Genomic DNA, 13,142 nt, shown 5'->3' on the forward strand with positions numbered 1-13,142 from the left:
CCAGCCCAGACATAACCTAGCATAACCCCCAGCCCAGACATAACCTAGCATAACCTCAGTCAGCCAGTGTCATAATTGTCCTGGAATGTGTCATGATTGGCCCATAATGAAAATAATTTTGAGGAATGGAGTGTTTGGAATGTAATTAACTTGAGTCACCATAATTTAAAGTCCAGAGATAGCAAGCTGCTTATTCAAAACACATAAAGGAATGTGTCGTTGCCCCAAACTAACATTGATGTATTTAACTGAAGAGCCAATGTTCTGCTTGTATTATTAAAATATAGTGCTTTAATTTAGACTTGAATTCTCACAACTGAAGGCCAGTGGAGTTTCAAATGAAACCTGTGTGAACGGAATGGTTAGGGGCATGACTTCACTGGCAATCACTTGACGAAAAAATGCACTTTTTTATTTAGTTATTTTCCTTTTCATATCTTACCATGCTATTATCTATCACCTTGAGAAACAGTGTTTACTTGGGGCCTGGGAAGATATTGTCAAACGGCAAACAAGAAGTCTCTCTTACACACACACACACACACCGGTGTATTGTCAGCACACAGAACGTCTACTTATGCATGCAATGCCTCTCCCCTTCAGAGAGGAGATGGAGGCAGCACAGCACACAGTTGTCCCTGAGCCCAGAGGATCTATTTTTTTAAAAAATACAATTTTGTGTTTTAACCAGATCTCCTCTCACTGTCAGTTTTCACCTCGGTTTCCCCAGAACAGACACACACCTCTGTTTCCCCTGGGTCCCGCTGGATTTAACGGTAATCCCTTTCTCCACGTTTCCTTCCGACAGACTCCTACTAAGCCTATTACGTTTGGTGTAGGTGGCAGAGGTAAAGGAAGGCACTCTCTGGGGACCCAGGCCTATTGCCTTGCAGGTCATAATTTGTGCGCTTCTAACAGTTGTGAAAATGAAAACATTATCAATATCTGAAAAAATGTGGTTTTAGTGTGTCATTCAAACAGTGGCATAAGTTTTAAAATATATATTTCATACGAGCAGACTGTCGCCAACATTAACCTGCATTATTGCCTTTTTTAAATGTCTTCCATTGCCAAAATCCTCTTGTCTTTCATGATATTAACATACTTTATGCCTTATTTTAATATCTCCACACACTAGCACCTAGCACTACATTGTGTGATTGTTGTGAGGGCCAGGCACATTTTGTTCAGTTTTAGCTATTGGGTTTTTATCTCTGCTGTTTTACCCCTTCAATATTAGCACTGATTGCCCCTTTAATAAAATGTCTAAAGCACAATCAGCAGTTGCTATATTTAACAAAAATATAAACTTAACAATTTCAATGATTTTACTGAGATACAGTTCATAAAAAAAGAAAATCCAGTCAATTAAAATACATTGATTAGGCCCTAGTTTATGAATTTCACATGACTGAGCAGGGGTGCAGCCATAGGCTTGGGAGCCAGGCCGAACCAATCAGAATGAGTTTTTGCCCCACAAAAGGGCATTATTACAGACAGAAATCCTTCTCAGTTTCATCAGCTGGTGGGCTGTCTCAGATGATCCCGCAGGTGAAGAAGCCAGACGTGGAGGTTCTGGGCTGGCGTGGTTACACGTGGTCTGCGGTTGTGAGGTCGGTTGGAGGTACTGCCAAATTATCTAAAATGACGTTGGAGGCGGCTTATGGTAGAAAAATTAACATTCAATTCTCTGGCAACAGCTCTGGTGGCATTCCTGCAGTCAGCATGTCAATTGCACACTCCCTCAAAATTGAGACAACTGTGGCACTGTGTTGTGACGAAACCACATTTTAGTGGCCTTTTATTGTCCCCAGCACAAGGTGCATCTGTGTAATGACCATGCTGTTTAATCAACTTCTTGATATGCCACACCTGTTGGGTGGATCGATTATTTTGGTAAAGGAGAAATGCTCACTAACAGGGATATGCACACAATTTGAGAAAAATAAGGTTTTTGTGCATATGGAATATTTCTAGGATATTTTCTCTGCTCATAAAACATGGGACCAACACTTTACATTCTGCGTTTTATATTTTTGTTCAGTATACATCCATTTTTTGACTTTTAATGATATGTACTCATTGATTCATGAATATACACTGTGTACAAAACAATAGGAACACCTTCCTAATATTGAGTTGCATCCCCTTTTGCTCTCAGAACAGCCTCAATTCATCTGGGCATGGACTCTACAAGGTGTTGAAAGCATTCCACAGGGATGCTGGCCAATGTTGTCTCCAATGGTTTCCACAGTTGTGTCAAGTTGGCTGGATGTCCTTTTGGGTGTGAAAAACCCAGCCAGCATTGCAGTTCTTGATACTCAAACTGGTGCGCCCTCCACATACAACCATACCTCGCTCAAAGGCACTTAAATATTTTGTCTTGCCCATTCACCCTCTGAGTGGCACACATAAACCAGTGGAGGCTGCTGAGGGGAGGACAGCTCATAATATCTGGAAAGGAGCTAACGGAATGGCATCAAACACATGGAACCCAAGTGTTTGATGTATTTGATACTATTCCTCTCCAGCCATGATCATGATGCTGTCCTCCCCAATTAAGGTATGAACCTCCTGTGATATTCTCAATTGTCTTAAATCCTTCTTTAACCTGTCTCCCCTTCATCTACACTGATTGAAATGGATTTAATAAGTGACATCAATAACAGATCATAGCTTTCACCTGGTCAGTCTGTCGTGGAAAGAGCAGATGTTCCTAATGTTTTGTACACCTTGTGTATATGAGCTACTACAGAGGCTGAAGGAGGAGTTTATGGACATGTGACTGTGAATTATTACGAGCGCCTTGACATGGTTTGAGTTGTATGTTTGCTGTGATGGTTGATCCTTTTTCAACAGTTACTTCAGCTTCCCATATGTTCTGTCATTGATACAGAAGTGGTTTTAGAGTTGGATACTGTGTTGGTGTGTTAGTGGTGATAATTATGTATTCATTGGCCCAACTTTGGTTGGTCATTGATGTGTTTGTGTGTGTATTGATTGTGTACACACACAACTGGGGTCACCTACTCAAAAACGTCTTTGCTGCTTCTGATGAACTTGATAAGGAGATAAAAATAGCTTGTTGCCTGAAATATAATCCTACCAGACTCAGATGTGTCACCTTTGGTGAAATCTGCATCCAAAATGGCAACCTATTGCCCATATAATGCACTACTTTGGACCAGAGGACCTGGTCCAAAGTAGTGATGTGATATATATATATATATATATATATATATATATGGTGCCATTGGGAACACAAATCGTAAGTGCCCTATTCAGAACAGGACCCATTGCAACGACAAACCTCATCAGTTGAAGATGAACACCAAGCATCATCAGTGTACATTATAACCAGGTGTATGAGGGGCTCAAACTTTTCTATGACCAATATTTCCTTTGTATGTCGTAAGATATTTTGAAGAGAGACAGTGAAATGTATCAAATGCTGTAAAATGTCATTCATTGTTGAATTGATGGCGTTCTAATTAAAATGTTAAAACAAAACATGGATAAAAAAATATATATTAGATTTCATATCATAGTAAATGTTTTAGTGAGAATGAACTTGTCTGCAAGTTTTCAATTTATTTAGCTGCAGATTGAGTGGGAGATGCCCTTTGTTGATTGCTGAGGTTATATGGTTGCTACACTTTGGTCTCTGATTGGTTAATTGGATAATTGGCTAACGTTTTTGCTAGTGAGCTGAAATGTGGTGATCTGTCAAGTGTTGCACCTTTCAGTCTTATGGGATAGTTGTAATGATCAAATCTAACTAAAATCCCTCTTCCAACTACAAGGTGAGTTTCGAAGGGACCTGCAACTAAGACGTCACACAAATTAATTTAACTAGCATTTTAAAGTTTTAGTCACTCATTGTACCTGCTTTCAGTAGATGTGTTGTGCAGTTCAATGTGTTTTTCCAAAGTATACAACAGGGGCTCATATATGGGAAGTGGATACAGGTACAATCAGTCCACAGGTGGATTTACCACCTTCCAGTCAGGACAGAAGACAACCAAGGTGTTTCTTTTAACCCCCGTGTCGTCACAACGTAACCCATAACTGAACAATGACAATGTTGTCTTGGAATGCATTGAACTAGCATTCTTATATTTATAAAATGGACAAGCTTCAGTGGACCAAAATGTGACGCTTTCATTGCCCTGCTGTGACAGTGGTCAGTACTTCTGATGATGCCGTGCACTGTGTCCCAACTGCTGTCTGCCACGGCTGTCGGGGAAGTCTTCAGAGTTGGTGACATTGAGGTCAACCAGGTGAGTGTTTCTGTTCCACCAGGTGAGGGTCCCTGTTGGTAGAGAAACCTAGAGCTCGTTCCCAGTAGGTCCTATATCATGTTTATCCACTTTATTCACCGCAAACCAGAAAAAACCTGGCAGCCCTGCATTGATTCAACATCTACACCTGTCTTTGTATTTGATTTCTGGATGAAGGTATCTGTGGTGGGTATTGTCAGGAGAACGGTTCCCTCAGTAAACAATGTCTTGTACTCCGTGGACGACATGACTGGACCACCATTAGGCGTGAAGCTCTGGGTGGACACTGCAGTAAGTGGATAATTATAGGTCTTTGTCCAGAAACGTTTCAAATGAAAACTAGGTTGGGGAGAAATAGGGCATTGGCAACTTAAAAAAAAAAAAACATTTTTAGTTTCTCATATAGCAGATAATATACTGAATCCTTACAGGATCCTGGTGTGGACAGTACTTTTGTGTCCCCAGGGACTTATGTCAAGGTCTCTGGAAGCCTGCGTATCATTCAGGTAAATGTATTCGATTTAGTACTTTAAGTCTCTAGTATTTCAATACATGAGTATGGCACATTTCTGTACCCCTTCATATACTTCCTGCCAGGGCCAAAGATCATTGGTGGCTTTCAACCTCTGTTGCCTTGAGGACCTGAATGAGATCACCTCTCACATGCTGGAGGTAGTGCAGGCCCACATGCAACACAACAGGAACCTTTGTGGTGGTGGTAATCCTGGAGATGGAGATGCATCAACCTACGGGCTGAGTGCCAGTCAGAGCCAGGTCAGTTCTCTAGTCCTGCAGCACATAACGCCTAGACCCTAGCTTCTAATGCCTGACTCGGATTATAGGGCTGAACCCTACTATGTTGGTTTAGATATTTTCTTTTCACATTGTCCTTTTGTCACAAGAGTTTTCAATCCCAATGATAATAACAATCAATCAATAGCTTTGACCAATCCCCGAGGTTTGTAAGACCATGGGTTTAATAATTATTAGTCAAAGACTGAGCTTATGCAAAAGGCTAGTACAGTTTATTCGGAGAACATTCTAAAGTCAAGAATACAAAAACATCAATTTTATAGCTGCGCACATACTTCCACACAAACAGTATGTATCCTACGCACGTACATACACACAAACAGTGAGTTTTATCCTTCTCCATAGTTCTCACCACTGTGTATCACTACCCAGCCGACAGTTCCATTCCCCCGAGATTAGGGAGTGCTGAAACACTCCACCCTTAGGATTGTTCAGCATGTCAAAATAACCATTTCAACAGTAACATGTTACCACCAATATTTCTTGCCATCTCCACAATAACCTTCAACCTGGCATTTCTGCTTTCCACAACCAGAGTCGTATTGATAACCTTACCAATAAAAGCTATGAAGTCAACTTCATTCATTATCAAAGTCCTTTGACACTGCACATTCATGAGCACAAGATTTCTGAACTGGGCCTCCACACTGCCAGGACCATCAGAAGCACCAGCCCAGACAGTAGGTCCACTTACTACAGGTACGTCCATATAAGCTCCATCAGTCCACACTGTAGTTCTATCAATCAAATCCCACCCCCCAGACTACATACAGACCTGTTAGTCAGGCTGATTTGAGGTAGTATGTACATGTAGATATGGTTAAAGTGACTGCATATATGATGAACAGAGAGTAGCAGTAGCGTAAAAGAGGGGGTGGTGGGTGGTACACAATACAGATAGCCCGGTTAGCCAATGTGCGGGAGCACTGGTTGGTCGGGCCAATTGAGGTACTATATACATGTAGATATGGTTAAAGTGACTGCATATATGATAAACAGAGAGTAGCAGCAGCGTAAAAAGAGGGGTTGGGGGGGGGGGTCCTGGATGGCAGGCAGCTTAGCCCCAGTGATGTACTGGGCCGTATGCACTACACTCTGTAGTGCTTTGCGGTCAGAGGCTGAGCAATTGCCGTACCAGGCAGTGATGCAACCAGTCAGGATGCTCTCGATGTTGCAGCTGTAGAACCTTTTGAGGATCTCAGGACCCATGCCAAATCTTTTTAGTTTCCTGATGTAACAGTATAACTTTAGACCGTACCCGGGCAGGAACCAGGGACCCTCTGCACACATTAACAACAGTCACCCACGAAGCATCGTTACCCATCGTTCCACAAAAGCCACGGCCCTTGCAGAGCAAGGGTAACCACTACTTCAAGGTCTCAGAGCAAGTGACGTCACCGATTGAAACACTATTTAGCGTGCACCACAGCTATTTAGCTAGCCGTTTCACATCCGTTACACTGAGTTGGAATAGGCTTTGTCGTGCCCTCTTCACGACTCTCTTGGTGTGTTTGGAACATTCTAGTTTGGCATGTAGGTTAAGGCTACATTTACACAGACAGTCCAATTCTGATATTTTTTTCACAACCAGATCAGTTCTGAAAAAGATCTGATGTGTAAGATGTGATTTGGTCAAAAGACCAATGGCTTTATTTCTCCTCCTGTAAGGTGTTGAATCTGATCAGGAGTTGCTCAGACTCCAAGCCCAGGGGCATCAGTCTAGAGGAGCTAGACATTAAGCTGGGGTACCTCAGCATGACTGCCATCAGGTAACAGATACTCTTTTTTTGGGGGGGTGTTCAGTGGGGAGAACTTTAAAAAAAAAAATCTTAGTCTCTTTTCACTACCTGGTCTAATGCTTCCTTTTCCCCTTTACTCCATGCAGCCAGACCTTGGAGTTTCTTATCAGAGAAGGCCACATCTTCTCCACCATCGACGACAAGCATTTCAGGGCCACTACTGGCTAGGCCCCCAAACTCAACTCTGGACCTTGAAGTCAGTCCACTGCATGTTTTCATTGTTCCCCTCTAATCAGTTACTGATTAGGTGTGAGTGCAATTATCAGGTAGAACAGAACCAGCAGGTTGCGGACCTCATAGGGTAAGAGTTGTTACCCCTGGGCTAGAGAATGTCTTCTGTTGTTTAAGGTCAACTTACATCAATGGCTATAGGAAGTTTTTTTAAATAAAAAGACAGAACATTTTGGTTTATCAACATGCATGTCTGTTACTTTTTATGATTTGTTATTTATATTATTTACTCTCAAATATGGTGACTGTGGCCTAATTTTATTTTACATAGTTTTGTTTTGAGGTCCTCTGGTATGTAACAGCTGATGTACAGTGTAAAATGTTGATTGGATAAATGATTGCTTGGTGAAATGTCATTATGCAATGAAAATAATGAATAGTCAAAATGGTATTGTCTTGATTTGCCACGCAACAACCGAACCTCCACAATCGTGGGAAACTTGTTATAAATCTACCCCAAACAATTTGATCTCCAACGTATATAGCATAGATATTTAAACCAGGGGAATTAAAGTAGGTTTATTAACTTCCATAATATTATTTCATAATAAACTACGATTCCCAGCTTTCTACAGACTTCCCTGTAGTCCTCACATTCCCAGCATTCACTACTAGTGCACGGTGTAAGATGGCAGCAAACCCAAGCACAAACACACCTCTTTTTGACTGCCCGTCATGGTAAGACCAGCGACGATGTCTAATGCATCATTTTGACTGTCAAAAATCAAAAGCATGCAGTAGAGTGTTGTAAGGTCCATGTCGGTGAAGTTGATTAGATTGTCGCATCGAAATAGGATGTAGTGTGCTTGCTAGAAACATGAGCTAACTAGCTAGCTATCTGGTTAACTTCGCTATGATATTGGAGTGCTCAGTCACAGTAGTATGCTAGCTGTTTGAATGCTCTAACTCTAACGTGCCAGAATGCTTACTGTTATGCAGCATTTGCAAGCGTGTTCCTTTCTCAAGACAAGAATAACAGTATTGCTTGTGCAGTTCACACATGCAAAACATTTGAAGAAATTGTATTGCAAATCCGTAGTCTTAATCAAGTAGTTATGCAGCAAGGCGGCAAAACAGCCTCCATTTGAATAAAAGCATAATTACAACATGCAATTGACATTCACTTTGTTTTGTCAGGGCAGGGAAACCTCCCCCTGGACTCCATCTAGATGTGGTGAAGGGAGACAAGCTAGTAGAGGTAAGTCTACTCGTCTTAACCCCGACCCCAACTTCAACTTTTTTGGTGCTGGACAAAAATAACCACAGAAGCAAGAGCAATGCCTCTGTGCAGAAGATATGGCTTGTATCAAGTAGCCTAATGTTGAATTCCAATGCAGTCAAGGGCCCACAAGTCATTTATCCCTAACCCTAAATTGCCCTTGAACCAGGCACTTAACCCTAATTTGCACCAGGGCTGACATACTACTATGGCTGACCCTGTAAAACACCACATTTCACTGCACCTATCTGGTGTATGTTACAAAACTTTTTCTATAGAAAACCATTGCAATACCAGTCCATGACCTTAGATAGGCAACTCTGTTGACATTTCATCCTGGCATTTTCTTTTCTCATTTGGTAGAAGCTAATCATTGATGAAAAGAAATACTACCTGTTTGGGCGGAACCCAGACTTGTGTGACTTCACGATAGACCACCAGTCGTGTTCTCGTATCCACTCAGCCCTAGTCTACCACAGACACCTCAAGAGGGTTTTCCTGATCGACCTCAACAGCAGTGAGTATCTAGTACTGCTTAGTATCCTGCAGTGTTTCTTTGTTGTCTGGTAGTCAGTTGTCAAGTGTTTGTTTCAGTGTAAATGTTGAAGAAAGAGAACCGTAGCTTGCTGGCCCCTGGTACAAAAAGGTTTGGGTCATGCCATGTCATTGTAGATGCCAAATAGAAGATATGTGAACTTCAACATGAAGTTACATTTTGAAAGGACAATCCATGTTACTCTGTCCCCCTAGCACATGGTACATTCCTGGGTCGTATCCGTCTGGAGCCCCACAAGCCCCAGCAGGTGCCCATCGACTCCACCATGTCGTTTGGGGCATCCACACGGGTCTACACCCTGAGAGAGAAGCCCCAGACCCAGACTAACACCATACCTGGAGGGGAGGTGAAGGCAGGGGAGGACGAGGAGCTCAAAGGACTGCTGGGTCTACCTGAGGAGGAGACTGAGCTGGAGGTGTGTGTTTGTGTGGGGCAGGGGACTGCTTGAGTTCTTGTGAGATATATTTGTTTTGTTCAAGCAGCTAATGTAGAATTTTCTGGTTTCTCCATCTTTTGATGAACCTGACTGCATCCATCCTCTTGTTTCACCTGTTCCAGAACCTGACAGAGTTCAACACGGCCCACAACAAGCGTATCTCCACCCTGACCATTGAGGATGGCAATCTGGACATTGTGAGGCCCAAGAGGAAGAGGAGGAGTAGCAGGGTCTCCTTCAGTGAGGAGGAGGTCATCATCAACCCAGGTGTGTTAGTTAGGGTTGATGACCCACGTGCCCATACACACACACACGCTTGCACACAGACATGCAAGAACACACACCCGTGCACAAATGCAGATGCGTGCGCGCACACACATTTCAAAATGTAATCCTATGTGTCTTCTTGTTTTTACAGAGGACGTCGACCCATCAGTAGGGCGCTTCAGGAACATGGTACAGACTGCTGTTGTCCCGATCAAGGTAAACTTCTTCACGTCTATCTCTTACTTTATGCTGGGGATGATTCTTGAGAAAAATGGCAAAAGTTGTGTTGACCAAGGTTGTTGTTCAAAATCAAGAAAAAATGATTTAGTGAACAAAATAAAATCAAAACTGTTTAAAAAACAAAAACTATACCGAAAACAATATCTTTGACTCCAAAACAAACTTGATTTTTCTTAACATTGGGCAAAAATTAAATGGTTTTCAAGCTACTGAAGCTGGTGTGTAAATGCGGCTAGCTTTTGATTTATTTCTGCCTCTTATTCACAATTCATTCATGATTATCCCTAATTATGGTAGCATCCACATTAATGTAGAGGTTAAAACCTCTTAAGGATCTGCCCTTTTTTCAATTTTTGCCTAAAATGACATACCCAAATCTAACTGCCTGTAACTCAGGACCTGAAGCAAGGATATGCATATTCTTGATACCATTTGAAAGGAAACTCTGAAGTTTGTGGAAATGTGAAATAAATGTAGGAGAATATAACACATTAGATCTGGTAAAAGATAAAACAAAGAAAAAAAACATGTATTTTTTTGTACCATCTTTTAGAGAAAGGCTATAACGTATTATTCCAGCCCAGGCGCAATGTAGATTTTGGCAGCTAGATGGCAGCAGTGTATGTGCAACGTTTTAGACTGATCCAATGAACCATTGCATTTATGTTCACAATTTTGTTTAAAGACTGTCCAAATGTGCCGATTTTGGTTTGTTAATAATTTTTCATAACTGTGCACTCCCCTCAAACAATAGCATGATATTCTTTCACTGTAATAGCTACTGTAAATTGGACAGTGCAGTTAGATTAACAAGAATTTAATATGTCTATGTCCTGGGTAATTTTCTTGTTACTTACAACCCCATGCTAATCGCATTAGCCTATGTTAGCTCAACCGTCCTGCGGGGGACCCACCGATCATGTAGAGGTTTTAAGAAACATTATATTCTTATTTACAATAAAAGTGACTCAAATTACACAATACATTATTTACCATTCATTTCTATTTGGGCACAACTTACACGACCTCTACATTCTTTGGGGGGACTACTTTAATACACAAGTGAATTTGTCCAAATACTTTTTACACCTTCAAATGGGGGTACTAGATGCATAAATTGAATTCATTTCTAAATGGTAAAACAGATACAGTATGTATGAAAATACACTCAAATAAAAGCGGACATTCTGTACTGTCGCCTCATATGGAACATTTGATCTTAAATCTAACATGCTGGAGTATAGAGCCAAATTAAACGTTTTTCTTCACTGTCCAAATAAATGCATAGGTAGCTGACTCAATTCTTTTGAACATATTTTTTGCACCAGTTTCGGTGCTTTTCCTTTTAAATCCAAGTCTCATTGAGATTGACTTAATAATTTAAACCTAACCTTACCTATGACCTTACCCATCACCTTATTTATTACTGCCCCCCACTTGAAAGAAATGACATGCCCAAAAACACCCCAAAAAACTATATAGCACATGTCTCCAAGCCTCCTTCTGTTCCTAATTCTTAAACTGAATCTAAATAATATAAAAGCTAAATATTTGTATACAACTAAAACTAAATAAAAACTGAAACTAAACTAATATAAATATAAAAACACAACTATAATTACCTTCGTGTTGATCCATCTCCAATCAATTAATGCTAAAAGTTGATGTTGTGTTGACAAATTGAGGTCAATCAATCACATTTGATTTATAAATCCCTTTTCAGACTATTTGTCAGAGAGTACTTCACAGTGCTTTACAGTTGATGCTACTATATTGCCATCTTCAATCTTCTCATTCCCCCCTAAACCCTGCTACCCAATCAGAAGAGGAAGATGGAGGGTCACGCTACACTAGGTCTGGAGGACTCTGTGGCCAGACGCATGCAGAACTTCCCTTTCAGTGGAGGGCTCTATGGAGACCTCCCACCCACCATTGGAGAGGCCGGCTCCCTCCCCGCCATGGCCCAGGGTGGAGCTACTATCCTGGGGGGCCTGCCGCTAGTCTTCCCTAACCCTGCTCCCGAGGTGGACCTCTCCCCCACCTCAGCCTCAGCACAGCCCTTCGTCACCCCCAGCCCTGCTGTTATCCTCGCCCCCGGACCCTACACCACCGAGGCTCTCAACGAACCACGCAAGAAGAAATACGCCAAGGAGGCATGGCCAGGGAAGAAGCCCACCCCTTCTCTTCTAATATAGGTCATTTTCAAAATGGCAACCTATTTCCCTTAGTGCACTACTGACCAAAGCTAATGCACTATATAGGGTACCATTTCAAATTTGCACATAGCACCTCCCTGGACAATATAATGGGAGGGGTTAGTATTAGTTAGGAGAGTGGTCACGTCTCTGGACAACCAATCAATCAAGACTTCCTGTACTGTACAAGCTGTGACAAAGGGATATAGGGATCCCTGATATAGGGAAATGTTTGTGAGAATAATATATTATATTGGTTTGGATGTTTTTTTTGTCTGCTTCATACGTATATTGTTTTATTTTTATTGCTCAACTCACTTAAACTGACAAGGTAATGTCTGACTGACCTCAGATTAGCGTATTGTAACTAACACAGATTGGTCCATTTGAACCATTGTTTTACAGCTTTATTTATTCATTATTTTAAACAAAATGAAACATTGCTCTGTTGCAGAAAAATATCTTATAAACTCGCTATTCACTCTCTGACTGTTTGATTCACAGTATGATTTTGCCTTTGTGGATATTAATAGTGCCGTTGGTTTCACTGAAAACCATGATTCTGTCAATACAGAGGGTAACATTAACCAGACAAGGCCTGCTAGATGTTTTAATAATCCACTCAGACAAGGCTATGAACTGTGGGTACAGATTGGCTTTAAAGAAACTATGAAGAAACAGCAGTTTTTGTGTGTGAGACAGTTGTATTATAATTTTTTGCTATTTTTATATGAGAATTGGGGGGTTGGTTGAAATGGAACCCATTATTGTCAGATATGTATGAAATTCAGTTTAGATAAGAAATAAAGTTTAAACAAAGTGACATGCAGGTTATTAAAATTCATATCTTTGATATTTGTATAATAAACAGTAATAATCCATACTCCTCTCTCTCCACTGTGTGAGATGATGGTGGGAGAGGAGGATTAGTTTAGTCCCAAGAGAAATCTCCCACTGGGTCTCTGCTGTTGCTTTCATGTCGCCAGTTTTGCCTTGTTACTTTACATGATGCCATCTACTGAGGAAGCTCCTGGGATGGCTAATTAAGGGATTGTTCAGCTAAATGAATGTGATTGTCTGTTCTGGGAACATGTCAAATGTGTCCG

General features: G+C 41.2%; 2 protein-coding genes across 4 annotated transcripts; both read left to right on the forward strand.

The window, feature by feature from the left end:
* Positions 1–3,602: 3,602 nt before the first annotated feature.
* On the forward strand, positions 3,603–7,060 carry LOC112264614 (replication protein A 32 kDa subunit-like). The gene is made up of 7 exons (XM_024441344.2): positions 3,603–3,803; positions 4,182–4,280; positions 4,458–4,571; positions 4,712–4,786; positions 4,878–5,054; positions 6,762–6,862; positions 6,979–7,060. Exons 2-7 carry the CDS (start codon positions 4,197–4,199, stop codon positions 7,058–7,060), a joined length of 633 nt encoding a protein of 210 aa, XP_024297112.1. The 5' UTR covers positions 3,603–3,803; positions 4,182–4,196.
* A 4-nt stretch (positions 7,061–7,064) lies between these two features.
* LOC112264613 (nuclear inhibitor of protein phosphatase 1) lies at positions 7,065–12,859 on the forward strand. Of its 3 annotated transcripts, none has more exons than XM_024441341.1 (7): positions 7,065–7,088; positions 8,261–8,321; positions 8,706–8,859; positions 9,093–9,313; positions 9,457–9,601; positions 9,753–9,817; positions 11,665–12,859. In XM_024441341.1, exons 4-7 carry the CDS (start codon positions 9,164–9,166, stop codon positions 12,034–12,036), a joined length of 732 nt encoding a protein of 243 aa, XP_024297109.1. In that variant the 5' UTR covers positions 7,065–7,088; positions 8,261–8,321; positions 8,706–8,859; positions 9,093–9,163; the 3' UTR covers positions 12,037–12,859. The 3 variants fall into 3 exon arrangements, with proteins under 3 accessions (XP_024297109.1, XP_024297107.1, XP_024297108.1); XM_024441339.2 differs by having other exon boundaries at positions 7,082–7,193; XM_024441340.1 differs by lacking the exon at positions 7,065–7,088 and adding an exon at positions 7,665–7,801.
* Positions 12,860–13,142: the final 283 nt, after the last annotated feature.

Source organism: Oncorhynchus tshawytscha, linkage group LG13, assembly GCF_018296145.1.
Source record: "Oncorhynchus tshawytscha isolate Ot180627B linkage group LG13, Otsh_v2.0, whole genome shotgun sequence".
In the NCBI taxonomy this organism is placed as follows: Eukaryota; Metazoa; Chordata; class Actinopteri; order Salmoniformes; family Salmonidae; genus Oncorhynchus; species Oncorhynchus tshawytscha.